Here is a 19,085-nt window from a genome sequence, read left to right as displayed (position 1 = left end):
AAGCACCCCATGCCCCAATCACCTGGGGCAGGATCTACACATGCTGCTGTGCACAAAAAACCTCTGCTGTCCAGAGTTTTAATTTCATATGCCCTAGTAGGAGTTTGTGGTGGTGTACCTTTGATGCCTACCACTTTAAGGGCTGGAGCTGGCAGCCAGCAGGTACCTGATTAAGGCAGCCATTTTCAAACTTAGGCAAGTCAGACTGTTTGCTGCTTGTAGCCAGGGATCAACATCATCCAACTGAGCTGCTGCTCACAACATCTTGGAGGCAAGGGCAGGAGCTATGGGGATGGCAGGAGGCTCCTGGTCCTGGGCATGACCTGAAACTGCAACCTGCTGAGGTAGGAAGGCCTGATGGAGCTGCCTGTGACAGGGCAGTGTCATTCAAATGCCAGGACTGCAAACCTCCCCTGTGAAAGGCAGGTAGGGGCACCTTAATAACCCCAGCCCCCACCACATTGTGGGTAAGAGGGCCAGGCATGGAAGCGACCACCTGAGCCCCAGAGAGATGTAAGACCCCAGAGGCCCCAGTGTGAGGGGACAGTTGTGTAGCTCTAGGGAGAGGGCATGAGAGCAGAGGCAGCCCACACAGAATAGGGGGCATCTTTATGACCCGAAAGACTGCATGTAATCCAGGTGTTGAGTAGGGCTGAAGGGATGGCCTGAAGGGCAGCACACAGGCCAACCCCCAAGTAATAACATCAGTGGTACAGTGAAGGCCCTAGTGAGAAGGCATAGTTGGAGGGTCCCAAGTTGTAGGGCACAAGTTGAAGCCCCAGGTAGGGGGTGGATAGGCCAGGGTAAGTCCACAGATGCCTGAGGCCACAGTTGGGCCAGAGGCCAAATGCATGGCTCAGTGCAGTAGCCAGGGTGAGTCACAACCCCAGTAAGTCCTCGGGCATGTCAAGGCCATGGGACAGGGTCAGAGGGAGCCATCAGTAAGTTCTCAGACGCTGAGACACCAAGTTTAGCTCAAAATGTAAGAATCTGTTCAGATGCCATATGCGAGGCACGGGCCACAGTGTAGGCAAGGTACAGAACTGTGGGTAGCACCCCCTGGCATCAGGGCATATAACACGCAGCCTCCTACATTTACTACCAGTTTATTATACTAGCAAAGTCGTGGCAGAAAAGACTGGGTGGACTGCCCCATATAGACAGGTGGATGGACCAACATGAGATCTCAGTCCCAAGATGGCCCCTGTCATAGACTGCATATATAGATGCCAAAACGTTTACTGTGCAGTTAATTAATCAACTGCTCAGTAGACGTCTCATGTAAATGGGCTCTAACTGCAGTAATTTACTTTGATTTTATGTAACCTGCATCAAGTAGTTGGCCGCTTACCTTGCGGCTCCGCCACCCTCCTGCTCCTGGAAGGTGGTGGTGGTGCTTCATCCCCACCCGCCCTCCCCTGCCCCCTGTCATTCCTGATGGGCAACTGGCTAGTATTTTAATGTTTACCGACCATTAAATCAACCAATGGGAAATAGCCTTTCTGTAGAAAAACTTTTGGTACAAGCGAAAAACAAGATTAAAATTATTTAAATCCAAGTTTCCAGCTTGCTGATTTACATCATGATTAAATCAGTGATTTAACACAACCATCCACAGTAAGGCTAAAATATGTACCCCATCCTGCAGTGTCCAGACAGACGCTGAGGAAACAAGTATATGAATGGCAACAAAGGACTTCTGCCTAGCGGGGCATTACAGAGCTGAGAGAGAGAAAGAGAGCTTATGGTAGATTAGATCTCCATCCTCTCTGTTGCTCCTTAATGCAATCATGATAGATCCAATTTCCTTCCCCAAAAAGGCAGTGCAACCCACAGGAATTGTTTATAATCAAAAGCACGAAGTGGATCATCAGAAGGTCCTAGTCTTGTAACATAGAAAGCTATGTAGAAACCAAAATGACAAAAAATAGTCTGTTCATGTCTTTTCTCACCATGGCCTCAACCACATAGAGAGGTCTAAAAATCACATTGAAATGTACCTGTGATCTCTGACACTGAGCTTCATAGCACTCAAAAGCCATTATTTTCTTTAGTGAGAAACAAGGCAGTAATGGGCAAATGATCTAACTAAAAGGGATGACTTCTTATGGAAGCAGCAGACCTCTGCATGTTTCAGAATGGCTGATACCTTTCCCATGCCACAAAGCACTGCTAAGTACCCATTAATTATGAGGGCTAGAAGAAAAATACAGACATTCCCAATAATACTGTATAGATTTATCAACTATACACAAAATGAAAAAGTACAAAGTTCCCTGCAGCAACTAACTATGGCCAAGGGCAAGGAAAAAAAACAACTTCTAACCTTCATCTTAGCTCAGCTAGACAAAATTCTTGTGCAAAGGACTTCAGATCACTTCCCTACCATCTCTGAAATGTATGACCCAGATCCTTCAATACCTTAAGACTTTTAAACACCTGAAACTTCTGGGAACAGAAAAGGTAGCAGAGCACAAGTTGTAAGGAAATGAAGACGCAACTAGTAACCGATAGCTGTTCATATTGGTCATATACCGGGCACAAAACTCAAGAAAATTGCATTAAACATTTTAAAAATCCATTTGTTAACAAAAAGGTAAAATATGAAAAGACTGAAAGGAGAGCAAACTGATGAGAAACACAAGGGGCCATAAACTAAAGTAACAGAATAAAGAGAAACCTCTACCTCACCAAACTAGATTTTTTTTTCTAAATGAAAAGCTGTCAAATGCGTAATAGTGAGAAAAAAAAAGTGAAATAAAAAAAAGTGTAACCTCAACTTCACCCCCTTTTCTTTTCTTGTTCTTTTCTAAATGACACCCCGAGCTAAGTCTGTACAGAAATGTCAAATTCCCACTAGAGCATAAAATTGGCACTTAAAGAACTGGAAACTGAAAAACAGAAGTTGGGATAATATATACGATCCAGTTTTTCAGTTGTGGGGAGGAGGCTAATACTACTGTTGAGAACACAGGAGTGTTAGGCGATAAAACTATTAGTCTTTTTCTTTTTTTTCTTTTTTAAGATAAAAGGAACATAAGTCTGCTGCATAGAATTCATCTTTATGGCAACAGTGAGGTCCTTAGCAACAGGAGACTGATGAACTGCATATAGAATAATGACAGAAAAAGTAGGATTCTCTAAGATTTGGTGAACACATTTGTAAAAGAAATAGAGTGTTGTATGTGTATTTAAGTTGGCTAATTATCGGTAGTTTTAAATCAGCTAACATTTCTAGCATTTGGTTTTCCTGTCTTCCCCTCAGGAAGCTGACAACATTCCCAGTGTTTGGCTAGGGCGCATCAGCATATGCAGGGGCATGAGTCTGCTGCTGTACAAATACCAGCGGCACAAATTTGTGCTGCTTTTTGTTGCTGCATACACCTCTGCATGTGGGGTTTGCTATGAGGCAAAATGTCCTGCTTCAGGGAAACTGCTTTTTACCTGCTCCTCCTGGCTCCTGGTGTGATGAAGGAGCCAGGGGACACCTAAAGCAGTGGTGATGGTCTGGGTATCAGCCAGAGCATCTTCCTGGAGGACTCAGCCTCCAGTTGCTCTGGCACACACTCCACAAGTGTGCCTTGTGCCACTGTTCCTTGTGGTGGGATTTTTTGTGGGTTTGTTTCTTTTTTTTTTTTTTATACTGGGAGTTCCTGGTATCAGATTTTGGTGCTGCAAATTAGTAACGTGGCAAATGGTTGCAGATGTGCTGAGTGCATTTTGGGGCACCTCAAACAGTTCTGAGGTGCTGCAAACCATATATGCATGATCATCTGGAAGCTCCCCTACAGTACAAATGCTCATATGCTGTTCAATATCCTATTTTCCAGGTGAATCTTTTCTTACAGGATACATTAGAGTTTTATTAGCTGTAACTACTCCTGTCAGAATAAAGTAACCAACTTCAAGGGACCAAATCCAGAACTCCATTCGAGAAGCTGATATCCTGAACTAGAAAGCAGTTCACACCAGGGGTCGGCAACATTTTTCTGGCAGCATGGACATGGTGTGGCATGGCACAGGTGAAGCACCCCTGGAGCTCCAGACAAGATCCAGTGACTTCACAGGCTAATTAGCCGGAATAATGCAACATGAACATAGTTATGCTGCTTACAGTTCAAGAGATAATCGCCACTACCTCCCAATTTGAAAGTAGTAAAGTTGTATTCTTATGGTGCCAGAAGGCACTGTACTGTGTCCACTTAGCAGATGCAGCAGAATACTGCCAGGCACCAATTTTTTTAAATTGGGTACAAAAATGAATCCTCAGGAATGAAGCCCAGACATATGGGACAGTCCTGGAGAACTGAAGACTGCTGGTCACTTTGTGCCAGAAATTTTTAGAAACAGCTTTTGCCTATTTCCACCCCGCCCCCGTTACAACTATTAAGACACAAGACCCAAGTTACTACCAATTTATTGCTTACTGTATATAAAGCCAGACTGACAAAAAGTATGAAGCTGCCTGAGGAAAATAGGCATTTAAACAATGGGAAGCTATTACTAGACATTTACTGAGATGTATAGTTGTTATGGATTGATGGTGCCAGATTCCATATTCAGACAGGATATATTCTTGTGGGAGGAATGAAATAGATTCTTTAAACCATTATTTATGTTCGTGTTCCTTTTCTGAAGAGATAAGAGGAAATGGATCTCTCCCTTAGTGGAAAAAAACCTTTAATATTGATCTAATGAAGAGAAAACAATTTGAATTCTCTCTAATGAATCACAGTCTGTCTAACACTCCCTAAGTGTATGTGTGTTATTTGCACAACAAATAAGGGCAAAATAAAATATAACGTATAATTTTATAGTATGCTTCTAGCAAAAGGTGTAAAATATAATTGTAGTGTCTGTTTCATTGTATGCTTTACAGAAAGCTGTAAATAAGTTACTACTGCTAGATAGCTGCTTAGTAAGATTTATAAAAATATACCTCAAAGTAGATTTTTCAATGAGATTTAGGCAGCTATCATGCTTCAACACTTTTGTAAATCCTCCTTTTGCCTATATGCAATATAGGCCCCTAAATACCTTTATAAGTCTATCTTGTAGCATCAGTCATGTTTAACTAGGCTTTAGACTAACTTTGGCATTAATGTTTTATTATTCTCTGTGTGCTGGCTCCAGGACCTGCTTGATATTCAGTAACAAGTTGATGCAAAAAATCTGTCATGTCTTTTTAGGACTTGTTGTATAGCAATGTCTTTGCTTTGTCCTCCAATTTCAAATGCTTAGAAATAAAGCCAAATTATTCCTGTATATGGCTTTCTGAATATATATACTGCCAGGACATACAAACAACTAGAATTCTTGGTTCCAAAATGATACCTTTTATTTTCCAACTGGAAAATGGCAAGAAAATTGTCCTTTTCTGCAAGCTTTTGGGATCAAAGTCTTTCATCAGGCTCTAGGAAAAGTGTGGATGGTACAAGATGGTAAAATGTCCTCATAGGTAGGAAATAAACTTCATTTTTGAACAGATGGAGCTGAAGATGGAAGATTGTTCCTCTGGGCCCATGAGAGTGTCTTTGTGAGCTGTGTTGAATAGCCAGGAGGCAGGCTTGTACACTTGGCAGAAGTGTCACAGACCCATCCACAGGATACTGCACAAATCTCAAGTTTCTCCCTGCTGTTCTGCTACTTATACCAAGTAACAGGCCAAGATTTGCCCTGAAATAATTCCTTATCCCCACAAGCCTCAGCTCCACTGTCATTATACCAGGTCCTATAGCTGCAGCAGGTGAATATTTGCCAGCTTCAAGTGGTGACCCCTTGGGTTGTGAAAGATTTCTGGGTCTCCCCCGCTCCATTGAAGGGGCTTACCTGGAATATCACTTGCTTTGACATCAGCCGGCTGAGCTGAGGCTCACAATATCTTGGAGGTATATGGGCTGGGGCTCTGGGGATGAAGGAGGTCCCAGGTCCTAGGCATGACCCTAAACTGCACCCTGCCAGGGTAGGGAGGCCTGGTGGGACTCCTGGTGGTACAGCAGCCCCAGGAAATGCCAACAGGATTACCAGAGAGGTTGTGGAATCTCCATCTTCAGTGGTTTTTAATACCCGAGCAGACCAAGCCTGGTCTGGGATGATATATAGTGGGAATGGTCCTCCTTTGAGCAGGAGTAGATGACCTCCTGAGGTCCCTTCCAACCCTAATTTTCTATGATTCTGTTACCCAAGTTGGAGTCCAAATTTAAAGCATGATGATTTCTTCTTTCTCACTGTGGTTCTATCCTCTGGATCAAAGCTGATTCATGCTGAGCTGCATCCAGAACCAGATGTTCTCTCCAGCATGCTCCCTCCCAGCTTTCTATAGTGATGTTGAATAACTTCATACCAATTTTGCACACATCGTGATACTGCCATACAGGACCACCCTACTTTCTAGAGCCTTCTTGAATCTCACCATATAAAATATTCTTGGGAATACTGTCTTCTTCCATTCTCTTGACACAGCCAATCCATAGCAACCTTTTTTTCTTGATAGTGATTTCTAAGTGCGTCAGTCCAGAAGTACTGCATGCTCCAGTACCTCTGTATTTGGTATTCTTTTTTCCCCACTTTATTTTCAGGATCTTATGCAGACATCTCATGTGGAAGCTGTCCAATCTTTTGATATGCCTAGCACATGTAGTACACGTTTCTGAACCATAAAGCAGGGATGACAGCACACATATCTCAGATTCATATCTTTACTTTAGCTAATATCCCACATGATATTCTCTTAAACAAACTAGGGAAACACAGCCTAGAAGAAACTCACACAAGATGGATATAAAAATGCTTACAAAAAAAAATATACTCAGAAAGTAGGTATCAATGATTTGCTAATTGAAATTGTGTATTGTTGGGCTGTGCAGGAGTCTGTCCTCGGTCCAGTACTAGTCAACATTTTCATTAATGACTGGGATGGGAAATATATATGACAACAAGCTGGAAGGGGTCGCAAGCACTTTGGTGGACAGGATTGTATTCTAAAGTGATCCTCACAAATCGGAAAAATGGTCTCCAGTAGAAATAGGTAGGGTGAAAGACATTAAGAACAAGTACAAAATACAAGTAGGAATAATCAACTGTGTTGTGCCAGGGGGCTGAGGGCCAAGTCTCAATGTCAGCCTGCTCAACTGTCTAGGGAAGTCTGCCATGACTTGGGGTAATAAACTGGATACTGAATGCAGGAGGCTGCCTATTAAATGCCCTGATGACTACAGTGTTGTACACAGCTCTGACCTTCCCTATATCACGTCCCATGCCTCGCAGATGGCATCATAAATTGTTCATAACTTTGGCCCGAGGCTGGGCCAAATTTTGCCCCTTGCTGGGCCTCTCACACTCTGCCCTTCTCTGGGCCTCAACATACCACCCCCTCTCACAGGGCCTCTTTCATCCTGCCCGCTCTCACTGGGCCACTTGCAACCCACCCTGCTCCATGAGCAGCCACCTCAGGCCATCAGGCCTATCTACTCTCACTCTGGCCAGTCGCCACACAGCCCTTCAGGTCGCTCAAGCAACCCTACTGTATGTGGCACTGGCCTTATGCCTCACACTGGGCTGAACTCTGGCCCTAGTACTTTGCCAGGCAACTCATCCAAGTTTTTTGCTCTTGTAGGGGTTGGCCCCTGTGCAGCCCTTCAGGTTGCCCAAGAAACCCTATTCTACACACCCGCCTATGCAGACCCTACTCTACACCCCAATGCACAGCCTGCAGGCACCACCACACACCGTACCCTGTGCAGGCCCCCACATGCACTTCCGCCCCTCACTGGGGCCCCTTTTTGCCCCCTCATTGGGGCCAACTCACACCACCTCACTGGGGCTTGAGGTCTTATACCCCATGGGCTCAGGTGCCCGCAGACATGACTAGCCCCCATTGCCTGTTCCTGATCTAAAATTACCCACTGGGTAGTGGGAGCTAGCGTTATAGGTGCCCCTACCTGCCTTTTACTGGGGAGACAACTGGGCTGGCATTTCTGGGGAACTATCCCACCACAGGTAGTCCCACCAGTCCATCCTTCCCGTAGCAGGGTGTAGTTTTCAATCATTCCCCAGGACCAGGAACCTCCTGCCACCCCCAAAGCTCCTGCCATTACCGCCAAGATGTTCTAAGCAGCAGTTCAGCCAGGTGATGTTCTTCCAGCTGCCAGGAGCAGACTGTTGGCTCAGCCCTGAGGGCCTGAACCAAAATGGAGGCTGCTCAGCCCTCTCCTCCAGTCCTTTGGTCCTCCTGCAGTCATGTGACCGACTCATCAGGGCTGGCCTGCACCTGCTGACTGCCCTGCTGCCTACTGTCAGCCCTTAAAGTGGTAGGCACTGAAGGTGCTTTACCACATGCATAAACACAAAGTGCAGAATTATCCTCTAGCAAGTTATTTCCCAGAGATGGTCCTAATGGTATGGCAGCAAATCAAACTAAAATGCATCAACAATATCATACTAATCTGAGATATCTGGGATATATAAAACAGGACATATGAAATAAATTATTCTACTGTATTCAATACTAGGAAGGACTCAGCTGGAGTACTGTATCCAGTTCTGCACACCACACTTCAAGAAGAATGTGAACCAATTAAAGAAAGTCCAGAAGACTACAACTAAAATGTTGAAGGGCCTAGAAACTATGATCTACAAGTTTTTTGTTTTTTTTAAAAAGAGAGAGGAGAGAGAGAGAGAGAGGGCAGACACGATAGCAGTCTTCAAATATGCAAAAGGTTACTGCCAAGGGGAAGCTTGTAAAATGGTAGATAGGATAAGAAATAACGAGCTTAAATTGCAACAAGGGAAAGATGGATTAGATGTCAGGAAAAAAGTTTTCAACTGCAAGGATAGTTAAGTACTGCAATACACTACCTAAGGAGGTTATTAAAAACTTCCAACAGAGATTCAAGACCAAGGTAAAAATATATTTATGAGGAATGGTTCAGGTATCAGGCTGATCCTACCTGGGGACAAGAGTATGGACTAAATAACCCTTTAAGCTGCGTCCACACAAGAGTAGACATTTGTTTCCCTAGGGACAAGAAGCAGCAGTACAACTTGTGTTGCTGCTACTTGCCCCCAGGGAACACCTGTGCCCCAGGTGGAGTAGGGAAGTTGGGACCAGCAACCGCCGTAAAGCTGGCAAGTCAGTCAGCAACACAGAAGTCCTTGACTTCAGAAAAGCCGACTATGATAAGCTCAAGAGGCTAGTCAGTCAGGCCCTCAGGGACCATGACCCCAGGGAGATCGGAGTTCAAGAAGAGTGGTTGCTTCTCAAGGAAGCGATCCTCAGTGCACAAGCTAAATCTATTCCAACACGGAGGAAAGGCAGCAAGAAGGCACAGCAGCCACCCTGGCTCTCCAGAGACCTAGAGGACCTACTGTGGCTTAAAAGGAAAGCCTACAAAGGATGGAGGACAGGATTCACCTCCAAGGAGGATTACTCCGCACTGGTCCGGTCCTGCAGGGACCAAACCAGGAAAGCCAAGGCTGCAACTGAACTCCAACTAGCTTCAGGCATCAAGGACAACAAAAAGTCCTTTTTCAGTTATGTGGGGAGCCGGAGGAAAAGCAAGGGCAATGTTGAACCCCTGCTAAACCAGATGGGGCAACTGACAACTGACGCCCAGGAAAAAGCCAACCTATTAAATAGGTACTTTGCGTCAGTCTTTCATCAGTCACACGGGATGCCCATGCCTGCTATGGGACAGGGAAATCTGGGTGAGGGGAATCCCCTACCCTCCATCAATGCTGACCTCGTGAAGGAACACCTTGAGAAGCCGGATACCTTCAAGTCAGCCAGCCCTGATAATCTGCACCCCAGGGTACTCAAGGAGCTGGCAAGCGTCATAGCCCAGCCCCTGGCACGGATCTTTGAAAACTCCTGGCGCTCTGGTGTAGTGCCCGAAGACTGGAAGAAGGCCAATGTGGTGCCGATCTTCAAGAAAGGGAGGAGAGTGGATCCGGCTAACTACAGGCCCATTAGCCTGACTTCTATCCTGGGGAAGATCTTAGAAAAGTTTATTAAGGAGGCCATCCTTGAGGGACTGGCCCAGGCTAACATTCTAAGGGATAGCCAGCACGGGTTTGTTGCGGGTAGGTCTTGTTTGACCAATCTCATTTCCTTCTATGACCAGGTGACCTATCACCTGGACAAGGGAGAAGAGATTGATGTCATATATCTTGACTTCAAAAAAGCTTTTGATCTGGTATCCCATGATCACCTCTTGGCCAAACTGCCCAGTTGTGGCCTTGGCTCCACCACGATCCGCTGGCTGGGAAATTGGCTTCGTGGTCGGACCCAGAGGGTTGTGATTGATGGCAGTCACTCATCATGGTGCCCTGTGACCAGTGGGGTCCCTCAAGGCTCTGTCCTGGGACCCATACTGTTCAACATCTTCATTAACAATGTGGACACTGGAGTCAGGAGTGCACTGGCCAAGTTCGCCGATGACACCAAACTTTGGGGCAAAGCATCCACGCCAGAAGACAGGCGGGTGATCCAGGATGACCTGGACAAGCTCAGCAAATGGGCAGACGAGAACCTCATGGTGTTTAACACCGAAAAATGCAAGGTTCTCCACCTTGGGAGGAAAAACCTGCAGCACCCTCATAGGCTCGGCAGTGCTATGTTGGTTAGCACTACAGAAGAAAGAGACTTGGGGGTCATCATTGACCACAAGATGAACATGAGTCTGCAATGCGATGCTGCGGCTAGCAAAGCGACCAAAATGCTGGCGTGCATCCATAGATGCTTCTCGAGCAAATCCCGGGACGTCATTCTCCCCTTGTACTCGGCCTTGGTGAGGCCGCAGCTGGAGTACTGCGTCCAGTTTTGGGCTCCACAATTCAAAAAGGATGTGGAGAAGCTTGAGAGAGTCCAGAGGAGAGCCACGCGCATGATCAGAGGTCAGGAAAACAGATCTTACGATGACAGGCTGAGAGCCGTGGGACTCTTTAGCCTGGAAAAGCGCAGGCTCAGGGGTGATCTGATGGCCACCTATAAGTTTATCAGGGGTGACCACCAGGATCTGGGGGAACGTCTGTTCACCAGAGTGCCCCAAGGGATGACGAGGTTGAACGGTCACAAACTCCTGCAAGACCATTTCAGGCTGGACATAAGGAAGAATTTCTTTACTGTCCGAGCCCCCAAGGTCTGGAACAGTCTGCCAGCGGAGGTGGTTCAAGCACCTATGTTGAACACCTTCAAGAGCAAATTGGATGCTTATCTTGCTGGGATCCTATGACCCCAGCTGACTTCCTGCCTTTTGGGCAGGGGGCTGGACTCGATGATCTCCCGAGGTCCCTTCCAGCCCTAATGTCTATGAAATCTATGAAACCTCAGGGAGCTGCAGCCGTGGTGATCCTGTCGCTCAGAGCCTGGCCAGATGCCAGAGTGTGGCTCCAGCCAGGGAGGCTCATTTTGGGTGGTGCATGCTGCCCCCACATGTACTGCCCCACTTCTTCTTTGCACAGGTTTTTTTTGATTCCAGGATCTCCTGGGGTCAAAACACCTCCCCATGCTGCTACCTTGCAGGACAAGGAACACCTGTGTGCGCAGTTTGGGGCACCATAGGCAGATCTGCAGTTCAGTACAGTCGCATCTTACGAGGGGGTTACTTTCTGAAGTCAGCGTGTAAGGCAAAATCGCATATAGTCAAAATTACCTTGAAAATCCCAGCCCGTGTGTGCAGTGCGACAGCTGCACAACAGCTGCGCCTACTACAGGGAGGCGGCAGCAGGACAACCTGTTGCTGCTGCTCCGCACGTCCTCCTGACCCCTCTCATCCTCTGCCGCCTTGTCCCACCAGGGGAGCCAGCTGAGCGTGAGCGAGCTGCCACCCCCCAGCCATGCTGGCGCATGCAGGCAGTACCACGTGACACCGTACTACATGCCATGCCCCAGCCAGCACCCGGCGGCTAGCCCCAGCAGCCGAGCGAGTATAGCTGAATTTGCACAAGTTAAATGCGTGTAAGATGCGACTCCACTGTACCACATAGCCAGGCTTGTCTAGATGCAACCTTAAGCTCTTTCCCATCCCTATCTGCTGTTATTCTATTTATGCACGATTTTCCCCATCTAACTTAAGTTTGTATTTTAAATTATTCATGTGAATAATTTACAAAACACAAAACCAAGGTTTGTGACATGTACTTGGGAGACATGTACTTTTTATAAAAAGAATCCTATTTAGAGCAGAGCACCATTGGCCTTTTTATGCCAGAGAATGGCACTTTTGGTATGGATACGACTTATGTAATGCTGTATGTGGGAAAATCTTAACATGTTATTTATTGCAATCAGTTAAATTACATTTAGGTATAATGCTGGACTTCATTATTTTTATTAATGTGTTTATTCCAAGATCTTTGCAAGATCTAAACAAATTGTAAGAAAGATTAATTTGAGGGCACAAAACCTGGTATTAATTAGAGCAGAGGAACACTTTTAGTTGAAACTGATTGGCCTCAGGGAGACTTTTGTTCTCAACTGCTCTTTTTTCATCCCAAAACTGGACATTTTCCCCCTGACACAGTATCAGTGAGCTGTAACAAAAAAGAAGAAAATATAGTGAAATCCAACAGAGCTGACATCTTGAGGTTGCAGACTTATGTAACAAGATCCTGGACCAAAAAAAGTTAATGGAATTTTTGTTATTAGAGTCAAGATGCCAAAATGTCATTCCTTTGACTGCAATGTACATGTCAGGTGGGACCTTAATCTTTATAGGAAATAAATTCTACTTTGAATTCAGAGATGGGCATTTTGTAAATACCTGTATTATTGATAATGGAAAAAAGTTCAGTTTCTGTCTGTTACAAAATTATGTATACTCCAATGTTACAAGCACTGAAAATTTAGAGATTATAAATACAAAACAGCCCTAACCCATTTACAATATAAAATCTTTAAAAATGTGTTCCAAATGGATATAAAAGACCAGAAATGCTACAAACACAGATAACAAGTCAAAACTATAGTTTTATACACAATTTCCAAATGATTTTGATCATCCTAAACTACAGATATTTATTATGAATTCATTAAAACCTGTATTACTATTAAGTATTTTTTTTATTAAAAGAGTTTTGGAATTCCTGTGTTTAAACCTGAAAATAACATTAAAATGCGATTCTTACAGGCTTTCAGGTGCTCATAAGGACAGACTTTTAAATGCAATAAGATATTACCTACAACGATCATAGCATTCTGATACTTTCTAATTCAAGATATCACACAAACCAGACAAAAGATAAATCCTGGTCTCGTTCAAATCAGTAGCAAAATCGCCATTTGGCATTGACTTCAACAAGGCCAAGATTTCACCCAAAAATATTTCCCTGCAGTAAAATCTGGAGAAGCAAAAACACAATTAACTATGTCACATTTCCAGCAAAGTCCCTATGTATTTGATGAAGAAAACAAAACACAACACTATCATGTGGTTACTGAGATAACAACTGTAGCACAGTCCTGCTGAGGGGAAAATAAATAAATAAATTAGAAAAAAAAAGAACGCACTCAGTTCCTTTAACAACATGCAAAAAGACTAATGTAATCCCACTACATCCCACAGCAGTGATGGGAATGTACTGAAGTGACAGATTCATTCTCCTTAGTTGACTAAAACAGTGTTTCCCAACCAGTGTGCCGTCAGGCACGTGCAGGTATACCACGGCATTTTGGGCTGGAGCCACGCCCCCTGCCTGGCTGGAGCCAAGCCCCCTGCCTGCTGCTGCTGTGGACACATACAGACGGGGTGCGTGACTCCAGCCCAAAATGCTATCCAGCTGGCCGTGTGCCATTCCCCACTCCCCCGTCAGTGTCCAGATGGCTGCGCACCACACTCACCCTGCTCTGCGTCCAGTGTGCTGCAGTGATTTTTTTTTATTTAGGTAAGTGTGCCATGGGGCAGAAGAGTTTGGGAAACACTGCACTAAAATTTCTCTCCTGCCAAATAAGGTGGATACCTCATATATTCCATATTAGTATTTTCTCTTCTACCCTTCGTATCAGTTTTAATATTTGAGTCTGGTAATACACACTAGTGAAAACAACTATAAGAAAAAAAAAGGATCTTTATATCTGGGTTTCAATGTACTGTCTTCTAAGCTGAAATCAGACATGTTCCAAATACTTAAATTTGTTGTGCTATTACAAGAAATGTAAAACTTTGCTATGCAAGGATTCACAATGTTGTATTTATTTATGAACATTCAAATTTTGCTTAATGTCTGCACTACTTTGTTTATATTCACTCCTTCCATTAACATTTTTATTGCTTTTTTGTATGCCTAAAGCAAAAAAGAAAAAGATAGTTATTCACCGTATTTCTTTTGAAAAACATTTTGTCAAATAAAATGCCATGCAAGAAGTTCATATGAGGTTGCTTCTGTCCTACCTGAAGATCTGAAGAGACAGAACTGCCTTGATCTGAGTCTTTTGGTAAAACTGGACTTGTGCTTTTCTCCTCATCTGAAGACATTTTGCACAAAGACAATTCTATAAAATAGCAGAAGCTAAACTTCATTTTCCAGTTATACGATTTTCTTTTCTCTTTGTTGATCTAGAAAGTTGCTTGCGATACGAATTCTAATATAGTAAACAGTTCACATTTGTTGTACTAATATGAATGTAAAAACAAATTCTTATGCAGTGTTGATATTATACAACACCATGATTTCACATTCCTATCTACCTAGGCCCAGGCCAAAAAAGCCTTTTGAAAACAATGGAATGACTGCCATTACTTTCAGTGGACTTTGAAATTGGACCCTAAGCAGCAGCTCTATGACCCCCATAGTCTTCTATAATTCTATAGGTTTTATAATTGGCTGAACAAGACTCCCACTGTGATTTCTTCTGAGCAGTAGAATAAAAAAAATCATATTAAATACATTTTTATACCTGTATAATAAACTCCAGAAACATCAGCCTTAACTCAGAATCCTATGTTTTTCATCAGTTTACACTCAGTCCTTTCACCTTACTTATGGTGTACTGTTTTGGATTTGATTTTCTTGTTTTTCCTATATAGAGGTTTTGTAGCACTTAACTCTTCCATGATCCTTCTTCATTGAACTAGATGTTTCCTTACCCCAACACTAGGTGAGGCCATACCCAAAGTACTCCTGCTCTGCAACCCTGAAGCCTTTTCTAATGGCTAACATCATTTACCACTCGACTCCAATATTCCACACCCTATGCCTGGGATGGAAGCAGAACACAGGTGGTGCCCTATTCATTTCCAAAAAACTGCCAAACATTCTAGCCACTCCTAAGGGAGGGAATGGGACAGAAGTGACACCTTGCAGGGATCTTGGATGTAGTGATACTGTGGAAAAGGGATAACACTTGAGGTCTGACTAAAGGAAAGGTTCTGACTTACTGCAGCTCTAAATACTCACTGCTGAGAAAACAGATTTTATAGAGCACTGAAAAAACCTGATTATTTTTGGGATACAGGGAAAAGAATGGATGCATAGGGGGTAACTGCAGACTAAAGTGGCGGGGGTATAAATACATAAAACAAGGAAAAATTGTAAAAGACAATGTGGTGTAGTTGTCTGATGTGCCTAGGAAACAATATCAACTGTATAAATAAAAGTAGGAAGAGTTGCATCGAGTACATACACAGAGAGGATTTCTGTGCAAAGACCCACACAAATAACAGTAGAAACTTGCTGTTTATACAGACAAAACAATGAACAAACTATATAAAGAAAAATGAAAAACAACATTTTTTCTTCCCATAGGCATTTGCAATTAGTGACTTTAAGGGTTTTTTAAAGTATTTTCTAATAGAAACATGATTTTAAGTTACCAGAATTATTTTCAATTTTACTGCCTTTAACCTAGCAGAGAGTAACCAACTTAAGCATGTCCTAGTCTTTTGTCCTTACATATAAAAGTGCAGATGGAAGTTGTGCGGAAAAAAGGGGAGACTCCATACAACGTTTCTTCTTTCTCCAGGAAAGTTCTTTGTCACTGGAAAAGTTGTTTCCTTTTTACTTTCAACACCTGCCAAACTTAGGTTATTTCCCTGATTTTCTGGTAGGAGTAGGAAATTTGCTTTCAGACAGATGTCACATACGTCACATAAGCAAAGTCTTTTTTACACAGCTAAGTATCAATCACTATAAAAAGGTGTTAGCTATGCAAATGATGACAGGACTTGTGATGTTCAAAGCAGCAGCACTATAATAGTTCACTTTACAAAAGTGGACTTAAAAATGAAAACACATATTTATTATTAAAGGCCTTGAAACTGACTGTATATGAATATATAATTGTAGTCACACAGCACTTCAATAGTTCACTTATGTGTTGCTGGCTACATGATGATGACCCAAACCCATATTTACATGGGATACTGTACTGGGATGTGCCCTAGCACATTGACTACAATCCCCTCCCAGATCAACATAGCAAAGAAAAAAAGATAAAGGAAATCTCTAAGCTATTTCCCCATCATGACTTCTGAACCTGTATTATTGTATTTTAAGAAAACTGGGTATACCGAAATGCCTAAAAAGTTAAACACTTGCTGAAATTCACATTTTGGTTTGTTGGTACTGACAGCAGCTGTTGTAGATACTTCAAAGGGCAGAGATGCAGCATTTCCTATCCTCTGAAGTTTCCATGACTCAGGGGAGGGGAAGTTAGTCTTAGCATGGAGACACTGAGATTTTAAAAATTTTGGAAAGAGAATTTAAAAGCTGTTATTTATTTTGGCCCAAAATCAGAAAAAGAGTACTGTTGTCTCTAATGTTAAAACCCAATATACTGGCTTATGCATCCACAAAACTTTCCTATAGCGCAATGAAGTCCTGGTCCATGACAGGGTTCCTAGGCACAGTGATATTGCAAATAAAAACAGTAACAATACAGGGGTGGATCTTGGGGGGCGGAAGGAAGGTAGTACAGTTGCACCCCTCTGATTTATGCTTCACCCAACATTTAAAATCAACTGTCTGGTGGTGGCAGCAGCATTTTTGTTCAGGCAGCAGTGAGAGTGTGAACTGAATTCATGGCTCACTGAAGTCTACCTGATTTCTTCTAAACACTTCATTCCACAAGTGTTAACAACCCTCTCTCCTTTTTAGAAGAGAGAAGCAGGGCAAGGGAAGTGATTCTTCCCCTTTATTCAGCGCTGGTGAGGCCACATCTGGAGTACTGTGTTCAGTTTTGTCGCCTCCCCACCCCCAACTATAGAAAGGATGTGGACAAGTTGCAGAGTCCAGTGAAGGGCAACAAAAATGGTTGGAGGCTTGGGCACATGACTTCTGAGGAGAGGCTGGCGGAAATGGGCTTTTTTTAGTATAGAGAAGAGAAGACTGAGAGGGGATTCAATAGCAACCTTCAACTACCTGAAGGGCGGTTGGAAAGAGAATGAAGCTAGACTATTCTCAGTGGTGGCAAATAACAGAACAAGGAGCAACTGTCTCAAGTGGCAGCAAGAGAGGTTTAAGTTTTATATTGGGAACAATTCTCTTACTAGGAGGGTAGTAAAACACTGGAGCAGGTCACCCAGAGAGGTGGTGGATTCTTCAACCTCAGGGGTTGTTAAGACCTAACTAGACAAAGCCTTGGCTGGGGTGATCTAGTTGGGGATCATCCTGCTTGGGGGTTGGACTCGATGACCTCCTGACATCCCTTCCAACTCCCATTTTCTATGATTTAATATTCTTGATGTTCCACTAATCACTTTACCTTTCTCCTGCAGTTCCTCCCTCTGTTCACTACTCCTGGTAACATAGCTTATTTCACAGCCCTGCAAACTGCTTTTAACTCATTCCAATGAAGTTATACTGTTTTTTGTTTCCATCTTAATAATACAGCCCTAGGTCCCTGGATATTAGTAAACCTTCGACTTTCTCGTTCGATGGAGAAGACATGGATTGCACTGTCACATGGGACGCTGCATTGCACCACCCGTGCCCCCTTCTCATAACCTAGATCCGCTCCGACAAGACATGTTGACTTCAGGTCGGGGTTTTGTTTGACCAAAACATCCCGCGGTGCCTTGCCCTTGGGCTCCTGCCTTGAAACAAGAGTCGCTTCCCGCATAAGCCTGGCGATTTCCAGAAACACCCCAGCCGGCCGCAGCCAGGAGGTAGGCCTCCGTTTCAGTTCCCAGACTTGGGCATGTGTCACTCGGGACCCGGCGCGCTTGGAAGGGGTGTTCGGGAGCGGAGCGGAGGGGCCCTCCCCAAGCCCCACGGCACCGGCAGGAGACCGCTACCGCAATGCCCAGTCACAACCCGGCTGAGGGGAACAGCCCCGCGTCCTGGGGCACCGCGCGCGGCGCAGCCCGGCCCGGCCGAGGTGCGGCGGAGGTAGCGGGACAACGGGGCCGCCCACGCTGGGGCCCAACACTGAGTGTAACGTGTGCAGCACGCCCTCCCCCTCCTTACCTGCGCCCCGCCGAGCGCCGGCTCTGCCGGACTCCTTGCTAGTTTCAAACGGTCGGGGCGTGACATAAAAACCTTCCCGATTGGCTCAGAATATTTTTTTTTGCAAAGCGCCCGATGATTGGACAACCCCTTCGCGTCGCAGCCAATCGAGAAGCGGTCGGTGAGCTCGGGAAGGCGGGGCTTGCTCTTTTTTTTTAAATCCCAATCCAAGCCCGGCTGCGGCGGCGGCTGTTCACCAAGTTGTTACCTGTGCCGTTCTCTGATAGGCTCCGTGTCACCATGGGCGCTCTGGCGCTTTCGCGCGCTGATTGGTCAGGGAAGTTACCGGGCCTCGAAGGCGGGTGGTGCTGGGCGGGGACACAGTCAGTTAGCTTGGGGTGGTCACGTGGACAGGTGTGAGTGCCTCCTTGAGGGTGGTGGGTGCTACTGGGGCCTTCTGCGGACAGTGCTGTCAGGCCTTAAATACGAAATTATTGTATATTGGAAGCTCAAAATTACCGATTTGCTGAAAAATGTGCGTTTTCTTATTTCTTTATATTGCTCGCTGTAATGTCCCAGTGAGTGAACTGGGTCATCAGAGTTGAAGCATTTCTGAAATTATCCTTCGTTTTGAACACTTTTACTATTATTGATCATACATTGTATAAGGGTTGAAATTATTATACAAATATGATAATTATTGT

General features: G+C 44.4%; 1 protein-coding gene across 5 annotated transcripts in view; it reads right to left on the bottom strand.

Moving 5' to 3' along the window:
* Positions 1-18,495, bottom strand: part of POC5 (POC5 centriolar protein) — a 59,284-nt gene extending 40,789 nt beyond the window's left edge. For 2 of the 5 annotated variants that reach the window (XM_090038072.1, XM_090038073.1), the window contains exons 1-2: positions 18,403-18,495; positions 14,388-14,488 (exon numbers count right to left, since the gene is read on the bottom strand). In XM_090038072.1, coding sequence (XP_089894198.1) covers positions 14,388-14,471 — 84 coding nt within the window. In that variant the 5' untranslated portion in view covers positions 14,472-14,488; positions 18,403-18,495. The remainder of the gene's footprint in view (positions 1-14,387; positions 14,489-18,402) is intronic. The other 3 variants (XR_016441192.1, XM_090038071.1, XM_090038070.1) reach the window with 3 other exon arrangements.
* Positions 18,496-19,085: the final 590 nt, after the last annotated feature.

The sequence above is a fragment of the Crocodylus siamensis genome, chromosome 3 (genome assembly GCF_052110815.1).
Source record: "Crocodylus siamensis isolate JL-2025a chromosome 3, ASM5211081v1, whole genome shotgun sequence".
Classification (NCBI taxonomy): Eukaryota; Metazoa; Chordata; order Crocodylia; family Crocodylidae; genus Crocodylus; species Crocodylus siamensis.
This window is presented reverse-complemented; position numbering and strand designations above follow the sequence as displayed.